General features: G+C 39.3%; 1 protein-coding gene across 1 annotated transcript in view; it reads left to right on the top strand.

The window, feature by feature from the left end:
- The window catches only part of LOC140232187 (endonuclease V-like), a 75,384-nt gene extending 55,422 nt beyond the window's left edge, over positions 1-19,962 (top strand). The window contains exon 9 of the mRNA XM_072312324.1: positions 19,561-19,962. Coding sequence (XP_072168425.1) covers positions 19,561-19,962 — 402 coding nt within the window. The remainder of the gene's footprint in view (positions 1-19,560) is intronic.
- The last annotated feature ends 3,672 nt before the right edge of the window (positions 19,963-23,634 follow it).

The following is a 23,634-nucleotide window of genomic DNA, read 5'->3' as shown; positions in this document are numbered from 1 at the left end:
ATTTGCCGGAGGCGCTCTGAAAAATCATCCACTCTTTTTTAAAGTCCTTACAAATGTGCACGTATGTCTCCTTGAATTTGGAATGACTATTGCTTATTGAGATGTAGGTAACAAACACGCATTTCCCTGGGAGTTCTTTTGAAATTATCTCCTAATTGTGATGTATATGAATTACATGGTGATCGTCAAAAGAGTCTTGCGCCGTATTGAAGCTCGAACTGCTTTCCACTTGCCAGGTTACTTGTTACATAAAACTTTTAAGCTGAGAAAAATTCTAGTAAAAAATGAAAACTCAGGTATGATTCTGCCATAAACTTTAGCACAAGAAAACAAAAACAAAAACAAGATCTGTTAAAAAGTAACCTGATTTTTCTCAGGTAACAAGTTTTATGCAACAGGCTCCCAGAAAAAGTTTCTCATTATACCCGATAAGAGAACATGATGCCGTTAATTTACTCTGCGTTACGGCAAACCACCATGACTGCCGCCACCAAGACGTAATGTCACTGACACCACCACGCCAACCAACCACTGCCACTTTCATCATCATCATCATCATCATCATCATCATCATCATCATCATCATCATCATCATCAATTTCTTGTCCTTCTCCTTTTCTTTTTCCTCTTTTTCTTTTTTAGTCCTCTTCCTCTTTTGTCATCATCATCGTCATCGTCATCATCATCATCATCATCGTCATCATCAGCTATACTTAATGCAACGTCTTCATTCCTCTTGTTTAAGGGTTCTTTTCTGTTTTCATTCACTGTTTCTAGTCTTACGATCACTCTTTTTTTTCTTCCTATCCATTTATTTCTTCTTTTCCTTCATCGTAGTCGAGTGGTCGTCGTCCTCTTCTCCTCCTTCTTCTTTTGCTGCTGTGTCATCTACATCTTCTCCGTTTCATCACAGGTCTTCACCCCTGAGGGTTTGGCACATTAATGTCTGGTTGATCTACTTAATACGATTCGCTGACTATCTATTACGCGGTAATCCACACGGGGTCGGTAATCGTTCACCCATTTTCCGGAAAAGTGTGTGAAACAGACCACTTCACCTAGATTTTTCTTTTCTTTTCTTTTCTGCCGAACTCTCGTGAGGCATGAATTGAGATTGTTTACGAGTGTGTGTCTTGACGCCCCACACGTAACACACCGAATGTCTCGTTTATTTATGTCCCTCCCCATCCGAGGGACAGCATGTTTTGCCTCCGTAGGGAGGCCCTGCATGCATGATATCACGCAAAGATGAGTTAGCTGACACGCTGCCAAAATTTTTCCCTCGACGCCATCTTGTCTTTGTTTGTTTGTTTATGTATATTTTGACAGGAGGATGTTCTATTCCGTAGATCATTTTGACAGGAAGAAGCATTTGTGATATCCATAACTCATCATCGATTGCTATTGTCTTTTCTCATTCAGAAGGAGGCCATAAGAAAGCCAGTTATTTGGAATAAATCATCAACATCACACAGCTAATCATAAAGCATGCAACATGAATCTACCTTCGGGGAGACAAAGGAGAAAAAAAAGGGTGAAGAAAACTTTGCCTCTTGCACATTTTTAAAACGTATACTTAACAAACTTAAAAAGTTTCCTTGATACACAATGTTTTACAACAAAATGACAGCAAGGGGCTTGTGATCTTTACACAATGGCTGTGTTTCGTGCCTTGCTCTTCATGCGTCAGAGTGCATTTAGTGGATCCTCATGGTTGAACGAAAAGTGGGGGGGGGGGGGGGGGATGATGATGCACTTCCGATATCAGAATTACATTATGAAATGGTTACCATGAATACATCACTTACCATAATTCAAGAGAATGTCATCAAAAAAATTTAAATTCAACCCTCGGTTTGTGGCGTACCTCTCACAGATCAGGGAGCAATATCGGCCAAGAGAATGGGGAGATGTTGCCATGGTTGCCATGGTAACGAGTAATGCGGAGAAGCATGCAGGTGAGGGGAAGAATTCAAAGAAGGAACTCCCAAAGTAGATTAAAGGTCAGACGTATTCAGGTGCCATCATTATAGACCTAGTTACGCCTTGGGACTCTTGCATTCTCGCCTCTCTTTAAATGTTGACACTAGTTTACAATGTATCACTCGTGTGCATTTATTTTGCGATGGCATTTCAGAGACCATCTCCCTTACCTTCCGGTGCGGGAATGCTCCGATTTCTCCCCACCCCACCATCCGCCTGCGGATGCCCATGGGGGGTACAGTCCCTTCTCACCATGCTCCAGTGAAACTATTACATGATTTGCATTCGATTTGTCGAACGCGCTATACATCTACCTTTATTGGTTATTCTGTGACCTCGATCCCTGTCAGCATTTCACCCCCTTCTCCTACCCACCTCATTAGAAACAACGAAAAGAAAAAGAAAAAATGGGTTACAGCACACTCCCCTCTCAGCCTCCCATCTGAATAATTGTCTTCGGGACGGGCAGCCATCTAGATCTAATTTTGCGAGCTTTCAGCCGTTCGTTTCCATCATCAAACTGTTTCGCCGTGCAACGGCACTAGCATTTTGACACTGTGGTGTTTAGAGGGTTAGCTGAGGAGCTCGGGAAAAGACCATGGTCAAACATACACGACGATGATAAGTCTCCGATGCCTCTCTACGGAACTGGGGCATGGAAAGAAGGAAATTGGGTGAAACTTCTCGTGTGAACGTAATCGAGACAAACTTTGTGTTTGAACGGCGCCTTTCATCCATTTTACTCTTTGTCTCTTATTTCAGTTGGAGCCTTCCTGGTTTTGTTTTTAGGGGAGTGTTTTTCTTTGTGGTTATTTCAATTTCTTTGCAGAAATATCCACACGCTGTTGCTTCTATCTGTAGGCGTGTACGTAATTTCACGATGCTGTACATACTTGTATGTCATACTGGTACTGTCAATGTGAAATGCTTTTCTGCCTGTGTGAAAGTTGTTTGGCTTTAGCTGTCCACGGCTGGAAAACCTGGTTCAGTCTGTAATCTTCTGCCTTTTTTTATGACTCTGCCACGGAGCATTATATTTTCGGGTTGTCCGTCCATCCTTCGGTCCGTCTGTCCGTATTAGATTTTGTGGACAGCGTAACTTAAGCACCGTTTGAGGTATTCGAATGAAACTTGGCATGCAATGTGCATGTAAGAGTGAACGCAGCTGTGCATGTCAACTTTTGGGTGCACACACTCAAGGTCAGAGTCCAAAAGTCAAGGTCAAATTCTGAAGATATCACAACATTTCCCTACATCTCTCTGAAGGTATTTTCATGAAACTTAGAAGGTATTTTCATGAAACTTAGTGTAAACATGTATTACCAGGTAAAGATTCACTCGGGAAAGTTTTTGGCCATGGGGTCAAAGTTCAAAGGTCAACTGAGAATGCTAAAATTTCACTTTTTCTCCGTTTCTCGGAAATGGCTCAAATTATCTTCATGAAACCAAGGATATATGCATGTACTGCGTAAAAGGGATTTTTTTTCATGTCATGGGGTCCAAAGTCAAAGGTTAGGTGTAAATGATAAGATTCTGTTGCTTGATGATGAAATTGTTTTTTTTTTCTCCATAATTTTCCTTGAAAATTAATCAGTGCATACACTTAATTAAACTGTGTGTATGCATGCGTTGCTTCATGGTAGTTTTGTAAGGTCAAAGGTTAAGTGAAGATTTCCCCCTCACTGATAATTTTGAAATAGCTCAAAATATTGTGGCGAAATTTGGACATTACCAGCCAGTGATTATTTGAAGAAAGATGTATATGCCATGGGGTCACAGGGCAAGGGTCAAAGGTCAAGTGAAAATGCTCAAATTCCTGAATCCTTGCTTTCTGTATCAATCAGCTATCCAAATAAAATCTGATTCAAGAAATGTAAAACACATTCGAAGTTGTATACCTAAAACTTTCAAAAATGTCAGTTCATTTCATTTGTCATGTCATGTGAAACTGTTGTCTCACACTGTCAGCGTCTACTACACACCTATGGACGGAGCGAGTGCATACAAGTCGCCATTGCGGCATTTCTAGTATAATGTAACAAAGGATCTAGAATTTGGGAGGAATGCAACATCCAGTTTTTTCCCTGATACTCGTGAATCGCAGAACACACATACACACACACCCACACACTCACAAACAAACAGATACTCACACGGAGCCGTTGTATGTTGGCTGAAGATAAATGGCCACGATGTGCACCTTAATAAGTATTGCGTTATCCGCTCGCAGGCAGGAACGTTACTGGCGCTTGGTTAAATGCTGCTCATAACTGTCAGAAATATTTAGGGGAAAAATCGTCGAGGGCCGAGAGGGGACCGCAGGGAAGAGAGACAGAAAATTCCGCCGTATAATATATAGGCGGAAACAAAGATCTTTGCCCCGATTCCGTTGAACGCACCCAGCTTTTGAGACCAGAGTTTTTACCGCATGAAATTCGGCACCCTTTCCTAAATCACACCACAAGTTCACCGATCAAAACAGGTACGGGGGGGGGGGGGGGAGGGGTTGAAAGAAAAGAGAAGCTGATTTCTCCCCCTATTTATCCTGGTATATCCCGCAATCCTATGATCCCCCCTCTTGGGTCGAGAGAGGCTGGGAATCGGGAGCGTTTATGAATAATACCCTTTGAGTCATGAGCGCAGATGCATTGTGGGTAAACACCTCCTCTTTCATCAGTATTTTCCTCATAAGATATGTATATATATATATATATATATATATATATATATATATATATATATATATATATATTTCTAGATTCAAGGCCTTTACCGAAACTGGAGGAGACAAGGCTACGAAAATGTCATAGTTCTTTGTTCCTTTCTCTGTGATTACGTCAAAAGTTGGACGTTTTGTTTCTGTATATCCGTTTGAATTAGAGCATTTTTCTCTTTGATGATTACAATACTTTGTTTGGAAAATGTGTGGAAATTGTTTAACCTATGGATTATTATAATTATTATTATTATTATTTTTTTTTTTTTTGGGGGGGGGAGTCGAATGTTATATCTAGGGAAAACTGGAATTTAGTAACTATAGGTAACTTTCACATTATAATTACTTTTGTATAGTGTATATTCAATGTAGGCACAGGCACACGACCAGAATGTGTTGTGGGAATGTCCAGTCCTTCTCATCTTATCCCTATATTTCGCTGTTCATTATTCGTTTGTTTTATTGTTAAACTGAGCATAACAACCCTCAATGGGAATGAGTCGCATTTGATGTATGGTCTTCATTAAACACCCATGTCACGGATATTTGGTCACTTCGGCCTCGTCAATTATTTAGACTGCAGGCAAAGCTCTCGTTAAATGGCGCCACCTATTGGTGTCACCGTCGCGTCGTCCAGCAGTGGGCGGCGCGCTACACAAAATCTCTACGTCTTTCACACATTGCGCTGTTATAGCCCTACTGATCAATATGTAAGTAACTTTGTTGTTGTTGTTGTTGCTGTTGTTGTTGTTGTTGCTTGGTGTTTGGTACATCCTCAACACAGGAAGTTTGTTTGGGTACGTTGAAGTTAGTACATGTAAACAGCTGGTATACCCTTTGCAAACTTTATGCAGGGTGAACTACATCGGCACTCTGTGATTTTTTTTATCTCGGGTTGCTGCACATGCTCGAGGTCAAATACGTAAAATTTCATTATTTCGCCCATACCTGTATTGCCTGAAGGTTTCTTCTTGAAACTTAGTGCATACATTGCCAGATGAAGATTCTTTAGGGAAAGTTTAGGGCCATGGGGTCAAAGGTCTATGGTCGAGTGACAATCATTGTCACTCGACCATAATGGTAAATGTTTACTTTTCTTCTCCATATCTCGGAAATGGTATCTTCATGAAACTTATCACATATGCATATACTGCCTGACAATGATTCTCATGGGAATTGCAGGGTCATATGATCAAACGTGAAGGGTCAAAGGTTAGGTTAAAATGCTGAAAGCGGATTTTTCTTTCTCAAATTTATTCAGTAGTGTTCTTGAAAAAAAAAAGTAGTTGTGAATTATTAGAATTCAATGTCGACAAAGTATACTAGGTTAATTCTTTGATAAAATTAACTTCTACTAAAGCTCATTACCAGCGCAATAAATTGTCACTTTCTTTCGTATTAAGAACATGGGGCAACCTTACGCCAACAAAAGAGTGCATTTTTTTTTTCAATTGACGGAGAGACCAGTATTTGTGAACATGCATGGTTCTTTATCTGATCCACGCGGTTAGAGTTAATCCACACCTTGGATATTTTTTTCTCTCGTTTTAATGACGTAAAAAAATACAACATTGGTTTGAACATATCCGGGCTTTGGTCTAGACCGATTTTATTATTATTATTATTATTATTATTATTATTATTATTATTATTATTATTATTGTTATTATTATTATTATTATTATTATGAGTAGGTTTCTCTACTCCTCCCCTTTTGTTTAGCAAACTCCCACTAACTTGTGCTACAACAAATTGTATGCCTACATGATAACGGCGAGCAATGCACAAGGATTTGGTCGCTATATTTGCTCTATTATTTCTGTCAGGGTTGGGACGGGACTCGATGTAACATACTATCAATGCTCCGTGATAGAATTCAAATTGTCCTTGTTTGAACCGAGCAGGCCACAGACTATGTAGAAAAAAAAGGACATACCTTGGGCGAATGGCTGTTTTTGAAAGCATTCTAAATCTCGTATGCCTGTATCGCTTTGTGCCGCTTTCTTTGGCGGTATGTTATTTGTTTGTATGTGCCAATATGTGTTTTTCTTTGCCTGTATATTGTAAATCAGCCGAAAGCAACATCCAGGAAGGAATGAGGAGACTTGTGTCTATGTAGATTGTGTTTGTGTATGTATGTATGTATGTGTGTGTCTGTTTGTCTTTGTCTGTATCTGTATGTATGTGTGTGTGCATGTGTGTAACTGTCTGTTTCTATGCATGCTAAACGATTGTGCGTGTTTTGTGTGCAGGCCTTCGTAAACACATTCATTTTGTGTATGTGTTCGTCTGTTTAGGACCTTACCTGTATATATGTGTTGTGTAAAATGATCTACTTGTTTGCGTGTGTCTGTTCCAACGGAATTCAGAGTGCAAAGAGGATATACTCGTTACATCCTGTGGGACAGGTAATGTGTTATCAATGTGGGTAAGGATGGAGGTATACATCAGCCCAAGTCCCCAGCGATGCCCGCCTGGTTCACCCGGCGATCTCATATCTCCACGGAATGGTGACGACCGATTTCTGTGACATTGTATCTGTTTGTCAGTGGAGACTAGACTTATAAAAGAGCCCCGGGGACGAGACATATCCCTGAGGGTAAAGATTTGGGAAGAGGATATTTGGTGTGAAGAGGTGAACGGGTGAGGGAGGATGGGGATGGTATACATGTATTGTGGTTGAAGAGCGAGCTATTGGGTGTCGCGCGGAAAATAGGACATGAAAAGAGAGACCTTGGTGAAGAGGTGGGTGGATGATGGAATATTGGGGGATGGAGGGGTATAGGGAGGGAAGGTGATCAGGAAGGAGATCGTGTACAGGGTAAGCCTGGTAAAAATGGGTACTATGGGGTAGAGGATAAGACTCCTGACCCCCAATCGAGGTCCCTAGTTCGAACCTAGTCCATACGTAGTGCGTACCCGACGTCCTTGGGCAAAGTGCAAAATGTTTTTACCCGCCATGTTCCTCTCTCCCCAGGGCTCTGTTGCATAAAAGTTGAGAACAAAGTAACATGGGTCAGAAAATCAAACATGAGTCTCTGAATACTCAATTCTGATTGGCTGATACCTGACCTGATTGATTGCATCTTTGTATGCGGCAGGGCCTAGTTGTTTAAATGTTAACCTGGCAACGCTATACAGTAATGATAATGCAAGGTCTTTTGGTAGATCAGTGCCAACTCTGTGAAGAGGCTACCCTGGATAAAGAAAACAATGTTATTATCATGTTTTAAAAAAGTGGGGAATGGAAGTCGAGGTTGGAGATGTAGGGTAAGGAAGTTGAGGAGGGTAGGGAGAGGAGAAAGTTAAGGAGATTGAGAAAATAAAGTCTAATGAAGATAATAAAAACGACGGGAGAAGGAGCTGGGGTAGAGAAAAAGGAAAGAGGGCGTCTGGGAGAGATGGAGGGAGGGAGGGGAAGAGATTTTGAAGAGTATAAAGCTTGACGAAGGGGTACTGGAGTGCAGGGTGGGGAGATTGGGTTGGAGGGTAGGGGGAAAATAAGGAGCGTGTTTGGGAGAAGAAAGAGGAGAAGAAATTGTGAAGATTATTGAAGCGTGACGAAGGGGTGCTGGAATCGAGGGTGGGGGAGATTGAGCTGGAGTGTGGGGTATAAGGTAGGAGATTGTTAGGGAGGGGAGGAAGTTGAGGGCAGGGGAAGGAAAGGCCGGGGGGGGGGGGGTACTGCAATGTAATGAGCAAGCCGCACCATCATATCGGATGCGCTCCACCGTAGTAATCATACGTGGTCTTAAACGTAATCCTGGCACGTTCAGAGGGAGCGTTTCTTTGATTTTATCGTATAGAATTAGAGCACTGTACACGCATCATAAACGATTTAGTACTGTCGAAATATTGGAAATAACCCTATACAGTGTATACCCTCGCGCCTTGATTTTATTCGACCAAGTCCGTGATGTTATGAACGCACACCGTATGAGCTGCAAGAGCACATGAGGTAGTGATAGATAAGAGTTCTGTGAGATGAAGACACTCTTGGTGTCAGTAGCGATCTCATGGAGGGGTCTCCCCGTCCTTTCTGCATCAGATTCTGTTGTCCTGACAACGCAAATCTCGTGCCACGGACAAACAGTTTCCCATCACATCGGCACGGCTAACGGTAAGTCATACACTCTATGTCAGATTTGTTTCACGGTTGTTTGGTGTGACGCTGCATGTATTGCTCGAGTAGATATGATTTTATCCCTCCACGGGGAAAAAAAACAACAGAAGCGCTAAAAAGGAATATCTTCCGTGGAAATGAAGATAAAAGAAGGGGAAAACCACAATGTCACTCAGCCTTCAGATGAACAAGATTGCTCTCACAGCAGTGTGTATAAATATATGTATATATATGTATATGTACATATACATATACATGTAGAAATGAGGAAATAAACTAGTAATGCATTTTGGCCAATAAAGCATGAGTTTATTGGACTCGAATTTTCAGCGGCCTCCGCCTTCTTCAGGAGTCTTGACAGCGGAGGCCGCTGAAAATTCGAGTCGAATAAACTCGTGCTTTATGGCCAAAAAATGCATTACCAGTTTATTTCTTCATTTCTTCGTGGAGCCAAAATGTGAATTCTCAACATATATATATATATATATATATATATATATATATATATATATATATACATATATATGTGTATATATAAATATATGTATACATACATATATATATATATATATATATATATATATATATATATATATATACAGTATACTTAATAAATAACAATTATATGGCGCTTATCACTGGCGTTTCTAAACGGATATACAGAAATAATAACGATAACAACAACAAAATTAGGATTGAGTATACATCATAGACGAGGAGGCGGGGGGGGGGGGGAGCGAGACAAGATGATGATTTGAGAAAGAAGTAAAATGGAAAGGGGGATTACAAGCACATTATGTGTAGTTGTCGATCTCCGGGAGTGAGTGGTTGCAGGGAATGGGGGTGGTAGAGTGTGATTCGAGATAGAGGTAGTTACCGGAAGGATGGAAAGGGAAACTCGTGCATGCATTACATAAGAAAGTGCACTCACCAAATCGGAGACATGTGTGATGGTGAGAATTCGTTGGGGTCAAGGTAGCTACAAGTTTTTGTAAGAGCGAGAGACAGAACTAGGATACTTGGTTTATAGCATAGCGCCTCGTCAACACTTCGCGGTGTACTTACATATAGCACTCTCCAATACTACTACGCTATTACCCCCGTCACTTGAAGCCAGCCTAATGGCAGATTATTTCCACAACACCGAGGGTGGAAAAAATCAAGAGAGATGGAGAGAGAGGGGGGGGGGGGAAACTTCAATGGAGATCTGATGGTTTACAGTTACACGGGTTTCAATTAAGGATGAGGTTTCAAACTTTTGCAGAAGTGAGCTGGAGGAGAAGTGAATTGACATATACAGGCAGCTGATAGGTGAGAGTTAAAGGAGGAGAGTAATATCAACAGGGCCCTCTCCCGTCTCTCTTATATCCGGAAGAGATGTATCATTGGACATCACTTTTGTCATGTGAAGTTTTCATGTATTTCCCTCTCCGTTTCGCCAAAGTGTTTGTGACTGTTTTGGTGCGATAGTTTCTGCTATTGCGTCATCGAGAAGGAAATGACATAAAAGCAAGAGTGAGGGAAGTCAAACGAAGTGACAGGAAAGCAAACGTAGGTTGAAAAAAAAAAACATAGAATAAGAACAGACTACAAAAGACTGCAGGAGAAAGAAAAGAACGTATAGATTGAAAGTGTCATAAAATTAGTGATGGCGTCGTTAAAAAAAAATACACATGAAGATACTAACAAGCTTATCAAGAAAACAGTACAAAAACTTTATCTCATGAGTTGGGGGAACAAAAAAAAAAAATGGTTTGAGTTTGAATGAAGGGGGAATAGAGAAGTTGTAAGAGATGAGATCTCTCGCTGAGAAGTATTGAAAGTATAATAGCAAAGACGGACCATCAGCGTGTGAAGTGGTAGAACGAGCCAGACGATGAGTAGAGGATACCGCCATTCCTTTCCACTCGAACTTCACAACCTGAAACTCATATCCTAGAAACGCCTCCCCCCCCCCGAATTCCCTAGACAACCTTACATCCTTTCGTGTAAACGAGGGAAAAGCGCAGGAGAAGAAAATTATGGTCGCACGGTGAGAATTTATCTTACGACGGCACCATAAATTTCCTATCCAGCTTGGAGTCATTCCTCAACCAGGTCATTAACCATTATTTACCTTCGTTCAAAACTTTTCAAATAGTGTCATGAAATACGCAAACTGCCTACCTGTGCATGGGTGGAAGAAGGAAATGTTGCGAACCAAGTTCGTGAACCATCAAAACAGATTTAAGTCTTTATGTCACCCTTCTATGTCACCTAATACAAGATCTTGAACTGCATCTGTGTTAAAATGCAGGAATTATTTTCTTTATGTACCAACATTTTACCAGCTCTCCACTTAATGTGTGTTTTTACATTTATATGTACTTACAAACATGAATGCCCGAATATCTGATCATACTAGACAGATACAGAAACACGTATATACACACATTAATGTATTCTTTCATGTTATTTTATATATATATATATATATATATATATATATATATATATATATATATATGTATATATATATGTATATATATACACATATATATATATATATATGGATATATATATATATATATATATATATATATATATATACACACATATATATATATAATATATATATATATATATTAGTATATGGATATGTATATATATTATATAAATGTATATATATATATAATATGTATATATACATGTATATGTATGTATGATATTATATTAGTTCATATTATTGTATATCTATTATTGATATCTTATAAATGTGGGATTAACGTGATTACAGATCCGCCTATTTAAGAAAAGGACAATCCCTACGAACGTATAAGGGGAATGACTTCTCAAGCGGCAGAGTGTCCTTCGAACCTGCTGAACTGACCTCGTTTTTCAACCGCCAGCAGCTGATTACAGCCGGTTGTGATTTTCCCTTGATTGAGAATGGTCACTTTAAAATAGGCAGCTTGGAGAAGGAAAAGGATAATGCGGGGAAGGGGGGGGGGGGATTTTGGGCAACGAGTCGGCCTATCATTCTTGCGCTGATAGGGCAAATTTGAGCTCTCCAGTTTTTTTGGAGGTATCATTGTCGACTTTTATTTACATTTCCTGCCCTCCATAAGTGGAAGGATTCAAGTTCCCTCCCGCAAACTGTCTTAAAGGAGAATATGTTTCTGGAGCGACAAGGATGCACCCTTTCGAATGTAACTGTCTTCTCATTGCTAACGTATGTTTTAGACATCTTGTTTTCCTGTTCGGCTATGACTTATGTCCTTTCTCCCGTAGGGAAAGTGCTGTACGCCGTTGATATCTGCACATGAGATAATTTGAGTGGAAAATATTCAACAAGGGATTCCGTAGAGTATAGTGCAGGCCTGTACATCGAATGATGTACATACATATTATACATTTAACGTTTAACGTACATTATATATATTATATGACCTACACACTCATGAACCTACATCGTGTACATAGAAACATGCTAATAAGTTCCTTACGATTTGCATCTTTTTTTTTCTTATTTCATGATGTGAATCAGAAACTTTATTGGAGCGTCCTTACTCAATGACAGAATCGCCCTCTGCACGAACTTACATCTTCAAAAAAAAAAATAATAATAAATAAATAAAGGTGTGTCCTCAAAAAAAGGACCAAAGGTGTGTCCTCAGAAAAAGACCAATACAATCATTAATGTTTGGCATCTGCCTTTAAAGCGCACATGCAGAAACATTTCTAGGCTGCAGTCATAATCCTGTCGTGCTCACAACGCATCTAAAACGAGAAAGAAAAAAAGATAGACAACAGAAGAGAATTCTTCATTTATCTCACAGCTGAAGGGACGTGATGAGTCTCCTGCTAATCGTATATAACCTTGTCGACGCGGTGATCTAGGTATCGACGTGTAGGATAATTTGCTTCAGATTCGATTTCGATCTGTATTCAATTACATTCCAAATAACCACTGAACAAGTGCACCGACGTCCAAAGAAACTATTTCCTTGAACAAAAAAAGTATCAAAATACATAGAAATATATGTATATTCGATCTTGGGGATTGATATTGGCAATTAGATTAGGCATATGTATGTTAGATATAAACTATATGACTATCACTCGTGCTATGCCCCTCCTAATTTTGCCCCACATTCTCCATCTCTTTACACGCAGGATTTCACCTGTGCACTTCCCCCAAGACATGGACTATAATTATAGCACCTGCCTACATCACCGAAAGTATCTCGTCACCCCAAAAAAGCGTCATCGTCCATGTAACTCCGCTCGATTTCGCCATTTCCAGCTAGCACCTGATCCAATTACCAATATCAATCGCGAAGATCGAACTTTTTCTGTCCGCTCAGCCCTCGTCTAGGACAATCTCTCCATGTAAATATAGAATGCACATGAAGATACTAACAAGCTTATCAAGAAAACAGTACAAAAACTTTATCTCATGAGTTGGGGGAACAAAAAAAAAAAAATGGTTTGAGTTTGAATGAAGGGGGAATAGAGAAGTTGTAAGAGATGAGATCTCTCGCTGAGAAGTATTGAAAGTATAATAGCAAAGACGGACCATCAGCGTGTGAAGTGGTAGAACGAGCCAGACGATGAGTAGAGGATACCGCCATTCCTTTCCACTCGAACTTCACAACCTGAAACTCATATCCTAGAAACGCCTCCCAAACGCCTTCCAAAGAAACTATTTCCTTGAACAAAAAAAGTATCAAAATACATAGAAATATATGTATATTCGATCTTGGGGATTGATATTGGCAATTAGATTAGGCATATGTATGTTAGATATAAACTATATGACTATCACTCGTGCTATGCCCCTCCTAATTTTGCCCCACATTCTCCATCTCTTTACACGCAGGATTTCACCTGTGCACTTCCCCCAAGACATGGACTATAATTATAGCACCTGCCTACATCACCGAAAGTATCTCGTCACCCCAAAAAAGCGTCATCGTCCATGTAACTCCGCTCGATTTCGCCATTTCCAGCTCAGCCATGTAAATATAGAATGCACATGTAGAGAGAGAGGCACATGGTATACCGAAAACCTATATTGGTTGCTGGACTAACAAAGTCATAATTGTATCTACAAAAATCAAGACCAAAGCGTTAATGGTACGATCGCAGCTCTTTCAGCTATCTTTCTGTATAGTTACAATATCATGATTGCAAGTGCTTTATTGGCCCTCTTTTTGAAACTTTTGTAGTAATTGTTCTCTTGTAATCTTGTATGAATATTCCTCTTACACTAGCTGTCTTGTAGATTGGCATCAAAAGAATATTGCGGGGTTTTTTTGTTGTTGTTGTATAAACATGAAATAATCTACATTCCATAATTGCCTTTCTGGTGTAGATATGAACGTGGTAGTACTCACAATTTTGTTTTAGTTTCCGGCGTATTCTTGTTAGCTTATATGAATATGAATATACCTCTTTACACTAACTGCCTTGTTGATTGGCATCAAAATAATATTGGGTTTTTTTTTTTTTTACAAACATGAAAATACTCTCCTTCCCTCCGGAATTCGCTTTCTACGGTAGATGTGAAAGTGGTATCACTCACAGTTTTAGTTTTTGTTCCCGGCGTATTTTTTCTTCGACTGACAGAATGATTGAGAAGGAGAGTGAATGGAAGAAATCCGCAAGGGAAAAGGGAAGTGTCATGACAATGTTTTGATGAATTTTCCATAATCCAACACCTACTTAGCTCGTAAGGATCTATTACAGTTTTGATCGATAACCAGTCGTAAAATTGGCCTCGAACTTGAACAAAAAAAAAAAAAAAAATGCTAACGTAATCCCCTAAGTTTCTTTTTTTCCCGGTCTAAGTTATAGACGGGCTCTCTAGGAGTAGGTGTGAAACGCAATCTTAATGCCTCATCACTCAATGAACACGTTATAAGGACACGTTATACTGACACGTCATTTCGGACCATATCTTCGTCAACTGTAGATGTGAATGTCGTGGTGGTCAAAATGAGATTCTTGGTATCCAAGTGAAAATTTTCCCTATTATAATGACTGATCTGCTGATTTGCAATTGTGGAGGGATACGATGTCTCCACGCCTCATAACTTACATGAACATGACGATAAGATTATACAGAAGTGCAGGCAAGCAGCTGTCTGAAGACGTCGCCATGACAACGGAGAGTGCAGAGCCCGTCCTCCGCCTCTCTCGTCTCTGCCGAGTGCGGAATACTGGGGTGTGTCTATTACGCTACCCCCCCCCCCAATCTTTTCAGCCTGCCTCTTTCCACCCCACCCCTCCCGCCAGTCCACAGTGGGAGCTTCTCCCACTTAGCGCTTCCCTTGGTTCGGTTTCCGTAATGATCTCCATCAAGTTGATCTCCTTTAGTCTATTCTGGCGGGCTGAAGAAGGAAGCACATTCGTTTCTTGCCAGCTGCGTTGATTGAATTTACTTTGGAGCTTCCTCCTCTTCTTTTTATCTACGTTTTTTATGCAGCAAGAGAAAATGAGAATAAAACATGTATACATGCCCATCGTCATTCGGTTCTTCCTAGCTTGTTAGTGTAATAGACAGATGATAGGAAATAACAGCTATGGCTATTACATGCCGGGGATAACTATTTGGTTTTTGTTACTAATCCCTTATGTTGGTCAGAGCAGGAGGCTTAGCCGATCTTCCGGAGGTGTGGATACTTTTCTGACGTGTAATTACATATATTTTTATCATATCAATTTACTTTTTTAAATTATATATATATATATATATATATATATGTATATATATATATATATATATATATATGTGTGTGTGTGTGTGTGTGTGTGTGTGTGTGTGTGTGTGTGTACATGTCCGTATAATATTGCCATGACAACGCTTCATTGCTACGAAACGCGCAAGCACAGGTTGTGCGGTTATAATGCATACTATAATGCAACTATAGACGCATTTTCATCACAAGTAGGTTAGCTTTGAAATCTGTACTGTCAGGAGCAGACGTATAACCTTTGTTTGCTTGTTTGCTTCAGAAACGGATTGTAAAGTTTAACATCAATGTCGCATCATGATCGCTGATTAAGAATGCGATTACTCTAAAGCTGTTGTCGTGTGGTATCTTGAAAATGCGTTTCCCGGCAGAATGGGGTTCATGATACCAATTTGTCAGCTTGATGTCAGCTATAGGGAGGGAAGTTATCCCATAATTATTCAAAGTATTTCGGGGTTTTCCTGCCCGGAACTAGACTTGAAACGGTGAGTGACGTCGAGATGTAAGAAACTTCAGGGTCATGATGGTCACAGTCTAACATTTACCCGAGAGATTAGACATGCTTGTGGTCAGTTGATTGTAAGTTGCATTAAAAACATGATGAAAATATCAGGCATTATTTAGGTGCGCTATTGATATCGCGCACTGTTCAGCCATGCGAAAGATGACGCTTAATACTAGTATGTAGTTTATGTTATGTTCTACAATTTCACATTCTTCAGGATTTTGAAGAGAAGTATCTTGAATTCATAATATTACATTGAATATTGATGCAGTCGTCGACACATCATGCTGGTCTATCCTTGTCACCCCTGTCTGTTTGTCTGTCTGTCCGTCTTTCTGTAGCCTCTTTCTCTCTCCAATCATCTCTGCCCATTGATGTTTTGGTAGCGAGGCGGGGTAATGAAATATCATACCAATAATGCATTAGACTGTTTTCTCTATCAGCTCCTGGTATTAATGACAGTGAGCTCTTTCCCCTATGGGTTAAGTGCGGTAATTTGACCTGAAAGTCCCATCGGCCGATAAACAGCGTGTCCGAGACATTTTTGCAGCTCATGGAAAGGCATTATATACATGTATGACACACTATTTTGTGCCAGCAGCAATTGCGAATGGTTTTAGCAACGCGTCAAAATTTGAATTAAATTGAATGAGACGTTGCAGTGCCGGAGATTTCCAGTCTAATTGAAGATGATGTTGTTAAGTGAAATGGGGGGGGGGGGGGGGGGGGGGAGATCACCGCGATTACTACAATAATGTATTCTAAGAAAGTCGTCTTGCTGAACTTTAGAATGTACAGTAATATCGCGGTATAGCTGTAGCGATAGCTGTTTCCGTAAACCAGGTCACTGCCACAGTATATGGCCACCTTGCGCGGAGCGAGTTATCACGGTCACAATTTGGTGACCAAGGAAACGAAATTCGTTCAAAGACTTCTACTTTTGGAAACTACTCGTGTGAACCGCCGTAAGTCATTATGGCTGTCTGAAATGACACACGATTAAATATTAGTATGATCTGAGATTTCTCTGTGCCTTGACAGGTTTGGTATCAGATAACATAAATTTTGACAGGATTGGTATCAGATAATATAAATCTACACCTGTTACTTGGTAGCGAAGCTATAACTAATTGCCAGTGCTTTTAATCGAAGTTGTACTCTTCTTTACCTGTCTAGCAATTATTGTGTTAGAAGTTACATTTCTGGACGTCAATCATATCAATATCAGTGCAGGACCATCTTTATTGATAACTAGATGGTTTCCACAGGCAGTTGTGTAAATATCATATTCGTCATTTCATATCCCAACTATTAAATTCCTTCTAATGGTTTGTACATATCCTTCCTCTTCACTTTTGTAAGCATCTTCCCAGTCAATACCGAATGACATATCATCCATATCCTTTTCCTTGTTATTACTTTCCCTTTCCGTCCGTTGTACGTCGTCCCAGAAGTCTTTCATAAACATTTGACGAATAAACAATTATAAAATCCACGGTCTGATTTCCGTCAAAAGTGATTGGGCATATAATTTCGAAGAGTATGTACGTTTGGGAGATGTGGAGGCCCAGAAAAAAAAATACAGTAAGTTGCTCATCTCAGTTACAGTGATGACCCAATTCATATCAGATTTGACAGAAATCATCAAAATAATGTTTTCCAAAGATGAATATATATATATATATATATATATATATATATATATATATATATATATATATATATATATATATATATATATATCATATATATGTGACCGTGCATCACAAAACCAACAAAGTCACACCGCTCGATTTTACGCGAGGACTGATAAAAGGTGAAACGGGTCAATCACGTCAATCTCGAGTTTTTCATATTTTCTGAAAAAAAAAGAACCAAACTATATGTATTCTTCTTATCATTCGTAAGTTTTGGATTATAGAACGAATGGGAAAGTGTGTTTTCAGCAGTTGTTTTTTTTTTTACACCCCTTTTCGGTAGAGTAGTGTTATTAGGTAAGTCTTTTCGAAGCCCCCTTTCATTTCTTTTGGATTATAGAACGAATGGGAAAGTGTGTTTTCAGCAGTTGTTTTTTTTTTTACACCCCTTTTCGGTAGAGTAGTGTTATTAGGTAAGTCTTTTCGAAGCCCCCTTTCATTTCTTAAAAATTCTTCAGTCTCTCTTCGCCGTCAACTTAATTAACCTTTGAAAGGATAATGCTACTGCTCTGAAAGTTGGCATTAATCATGGACAGAATGAGCTAATATAGCATGCATAATTTCTGCTTAATCTGATAATCCCTTCATTGTTGTTGCTACGGTGATTTACATCCTGATTTACGTCCCATTCACTGCGCAGCAAGCACAACTTTGTAAAGATGAAGCGCTTGAATAGACCCTATTAATCAGAGCCTCTTTTCTCAGTTCGCGCTATTCCAAAGAGTGTGCCTTCTTTCCCATATTTAGATGGATTAGGAGAGTCTATTAAATTGAATTGAGTTATACGTCATTTTAAAGCTTAGAGCTTGCTTTTTGAGAATCTGCCCTTTACTAAAAATCTATGTCTGGCGACATTTTCATTGTCATATATATATATATATATATATATATATATATATATATATATATATATATTTGTATATAATATATACACACACACACACACACACACACACACACATATATATATATATATATATATATATATATATATATATATATATTATAATGTAAATTGTGTAAATGCAGCTATATTAGTACACACCAGTGAAAAGCGGACAATCCATTTAAAAGTTAGGATATATAAGGATTTCGGTGCCCCCATTACTGGATGACATCAATGCAGACATCGGTATTTATGTTTATTTTTAAAAGAGAATTCCACAAAATTTCAATTTTTTTTTTTACCATAATGAAAGAACAATTGACTTACCTCTTCTAGAAAGCAGGTGGAATCATATTAAACATATGTCAGTAACAAATAAAAGAAATGTGTACTTTTCATGACAATGGAAATTTTGTGAAACTCTCTTTAGATTTTCTTTATATCGTTATTCTGCAGTGACGTCATCAACTGTTGTAGTCTTCTCATCCAGCATTGGCAGCACCAAAATTTGTTTAAATGGATTTTCCGATTTTCCTCAAACTATCACTACTTTTTTTTTTCTAAATAGTGCTGCATGCACTCAATCCATATTCATAATTTGGGAAACTTTCCCTGTACGGTTAGGAAATTCCGAACTTTTCAATAATTACAATGTGGTCCCTGCTATGTGGATGCCATGAGACACAGCTGCATGCTGAGAGTCATAGCACTGTAACGTTCAATCTATTCTTTCTCTTCAGTTGTCTATTTATGTTGACATCATCAGAGGTTTACAAAGATTACAAGTCATGGATATCAATGATTTGTCAGATTTAGATTTACGTGTTCTTTGCTGTAACGCACTATTTTTTTTTTCTTAACTTACATTCCATCAGAATAGTCATAATAGTTTTCGAACCTCTCTATCCTGTAGGCTGATATCCGTTCAAGGGAATTTTTACGACAGACCTTTCCCGAGCACTATCCCGCTTCGGCTTCTGGAAAGAAAGGGGCAACCACATCGCTGAAATCAACCTCCGGAGCATCAGCAACAGGTAGAAACTCAAGCGACCAGGTTCCTTCGAGACGGACAGAAGGGAGCGAGTGGGCTCAAAGCGCAGATGCAGATGGAGTGGAATCAACAGAGAGCGAAGCAACCCGGCTTGGCTCGGCGGAACAGACGGTATTGCCGAATGAGGATAAACAGGGGGAAGAGCGTCATGCCGAGGAAGGACATAATTCTGACGAGCGACAACTTGAGGACAGCAGGAATGCCGTGAGATTACCAGACGGCTCGGAGTCGCCCACCAGGGCTTATGGCTGTGCTTGTAGTTGATCCCCCACGTGCCGCGTGGACACTTGACACATTTCCAAAGCACATATATCGGATTAGATGTTGCGAGCACATCGTCAGCTGCGTCTCGAGCATTTCGAGTCGAGCTGACATAAAACGAACTTTATCCGTGGGTGTTTTTTTTTTTTCAAAATCATCTTTATATTTTTGTATCAATTGCATTATGTGATAGTCTAAAGCAATGTCTGCATTAATAATTCGTTTTGTTCTATCAGATATACATCCTATCCTTGTTTAACCTCACATTCTTTCATGAAAACGACTACCTTGTTGTGCAGTTGTATATAGAGTATGAAATGTATGCTTGTGAGTATCCGTATAAGTCATCTCCTGGTTTCAGTGTGAAATTGATTGAAGAAAATTCCTTGCAATTAACTACATTTTCCATTTTTATATGTATTTATTGAAAATATATCTATCTGATTTGAACTGTTTTATTGTAATACAAGCTCCAACTAATTTGGAGTAATTTTTATCATATTGTAATGTTCACATTTTATAATACTGTTGTGTGTACCAGGACCTCTATGAAAATCACCATGCTGATCGAGATATCCTTCATAGATAAAATATATCAAAAAATAAATAGATAAATAGATAAATGCGTTGCGCAAATGTTTCTTTCCAACGCGACTTTTATAAAGTCTAAACAGTGTATATAAAGTGACGTAAGATATAAACGTGTAGAGGTTATTTTGCATGTTCATGGTAGCAGCTTGCAACAACTTATTCAAGTCTCCTAATTTCCATAAAAGTCAGATACAATACGTAGACGATAGGTTGCGATTGCCTTCCCAGTCCAATCTTTGTTTTCTTCAGTGTTTTTCTACACGCGCCGCTTTGTATACTTGAACTCTACTCGATGTCGACTTTGCTGGAAAGAACACAGTGACCCACAGTTGGAAATACAATGTGAAACACAGTGTGAAATTTGTTCACATTGTTAAATTCAGGCGTTTTAACAGGGTGAACACATTGTAAATTAATTCACAGCGTATAAAACAAGACATTACCATGTGAAAAAAAAGCCACAGTTTGGAATCATGTTCACAGTTAAATTCGAGCGTTTACATAGTCGACTATGTGAACACATTGAACACACTGTGAGGCACTGTGTTCTTTCCAGCAGGGAAAACATTAGATCAACTCAAACGTCCTCAGAACTTACTTTACGGCTTTTCGCGTGAACTTGAACCTCCCATCGAGCGATTTCGCACATTCATGCAGATGAGATGAAAGTTCCCATATTTCTCCTATTTACGCTCAAAACGTGTTAACCCGTTCCGTACTGAATTCTGGAATGCCCATAGACTTATTACGCAGGCCACCAGGTTCCGGTACGCCACTTGTTAAGTTGGTCACGTTCTTGCGCCAACTGACGTAGATCATTACTCGGCTTCCACGCACTGAGTTCTTGATGTCTTTGAGTGTTGATGTGGTAGGCCTATAGGTTCTGGGTCTAACTAAGTGCGACACATCAACCTTTGGTCTTCTTGTTGCGAGCCTCGTGATGGCATGATCGTCAGTTTTTTTCGTTTCATGTGTGTTATCATTTACCTTTGGGACCAAAATCCATATTACACATTATACACAACGGGTAATTTACAACTGAAATGAAATATATTTTGTCGAGGCACTCGCCCTACTTACGTGCAAATTTCCAGCCAGTACTATTTATCTACTTACAAAGCAAGCTGTGCTAGACAAAAATGCCTCTGCATGAAGGTGTTTATAAAAGGCTCTATAAAATGAGTGTGAAAATATCATTTTCTTGAATATTGATTACTTTACAAAAGTGAGGGGATAAGATTGCATGAGGGAATCAAGTACATAATGATAGTTGTATCAAATGTTTCAATCACGACTTTACTTTAGTGGTCTACTCCTAGTATCAGATCAATATGAGAGTGTATAAGGGACTGCTCATACATGTATCGCATTTCCCCAAGTTCATAATAGAACCATGATTTGCAAATTAGTACATGTTATTATGACCCAAGATGGAAAAAGTTCAAACTTTATTAGTAAACTTGAGAAGTGGGAGTAAAATGATACTCGTCGGGAAAGAGAGAATTACATGTTTATTTGGTGCACCTGAAAGGTCCTGTTTACCATCGGAAACAGTGACCTAAGAAATGTTCGAGATATCACATTTGATGCATAAGTGTAGGTCAGTTGTATCACTAAACATCCTACCATATAAAAATTTTGCAATAAAGCCTATTGAAATATCACTATTTTTCCAAATTATCAAATACTGTAGACGGTTTAATTAGGCTGGAAACATTTCAATCATAACTATTGTTCACGTTTTGTATATTTAACCATACTTAACATACATACATACTTGACATTGTTTCTATCCCTAACTCACATTTTAAAACAATTCTGAAGCACTAATGCTTGGTTTTTGTTATACCCCCGCCAAACGAAGTTTGAAGGGGGTATATAGGAATCAGCGGACGGTCGGGCGGTCGGGCGGTCGGTCGGACGGTCGGGCGGTCGGGCGGTCGGTCGGGCGATCGGGCGGTCGGTCGGTCGGTCGGGCGGTCGGTCCGTTGCAAATCTTGCGTCGCGAACTACTTCCTCAGTTTTCAACCGATTCCCATAAAACTTGGCACAGATGTGTGCCTTGGGTTGTAGATGTGCAAGACGTATTTTTTGACAGTACCCAAAAGTACGTTGCCATGGTAACGGCATATTATGGGCAAAAATGGGTACAAATCTTGCGTCGCGAACTCCTCCCACAGTTTTTGATCAATTTTTATGAAATTAGGTACAGATGTTCATCGGAATATGTTAATGTGCAAGACACATATTTCCGCAGTGGCAAAAAGTGCGTTGCCATGGTAACGGCATGCTATTGGTAAAATATAGGGCAAAATGCTTCATGGCAAAACTGCTTCATCAGTGTTCTTCCAATTCTCATGGAATTCATATTGAATGTTTGTCTTAGGATATAGGTCAGCATGACACATTTCTTGACAGTGACAAAAAGTATGTTGCCATGGTAACAGCTCACATATTATGAGCCAAAATGATGGAAAATTTTGTGTTGCAAACTACTTCCTCAGTTTTTGCCCAATTTCCATGAAACTTGGTACAGATGTGTGCCTTTAGTTGTAGATGTACAAGACGCATTTTTCGACAGTACCCGAAAGTACGTTGCCATGGTAACGGCATATTAATGGCAGAAGATCAAGGAAAAATCTTGCGGATTTAACTACTTCCTCAGTTTTTTGACCAAAGCTTATGAAATGTTGTTTGGCGGGGGTATAACCAGTCGCTGTAGCGACATTTCTAGTTTCATCTGCAAATGGTAAATTATTCCTTTAATCATTTTCCGTCTACAGCTTTAGTGTACATGTATTGCATTTCTTGGCGAATTTGCACAAGAAAGTAAAGAGTATAGAAAGTATATGTTATGCGTATCTCTCAATACCAGATACCACTTCGATCCACTTTTCACCCTCTACAAATACAATGTGTCGCCATGATTTAAAAAAACAAAACTGTGCCCCGTCACTGACCAGGCACGCTAACCTGGAAACATTAAACTGCACATTACTTGAATATGAGACCATTCTGAAGCAAATAATTTTCACACAATAGATATATAATGTACTCTTAAATGAATCCCACAAGGATTGGAAC

Source organism: Diadema setosum, chromosome 8 (assembly GCF_964275005.1).
Source record: "Diadema setosum chromosome 8, eeDiaSeto1, whole genome shotgun sequence".
NCBI lineage: Eukaryota > Metazoa > Echinodermata > Echinoidea > Diadematoida > Diadematidae > Diadema > Diadema setosum.
The sequence above is the reverse complement of the archived record's forward strand: the minus strand, read 5'-3'. Positions and strand labels throughout refer to the sequence as shown.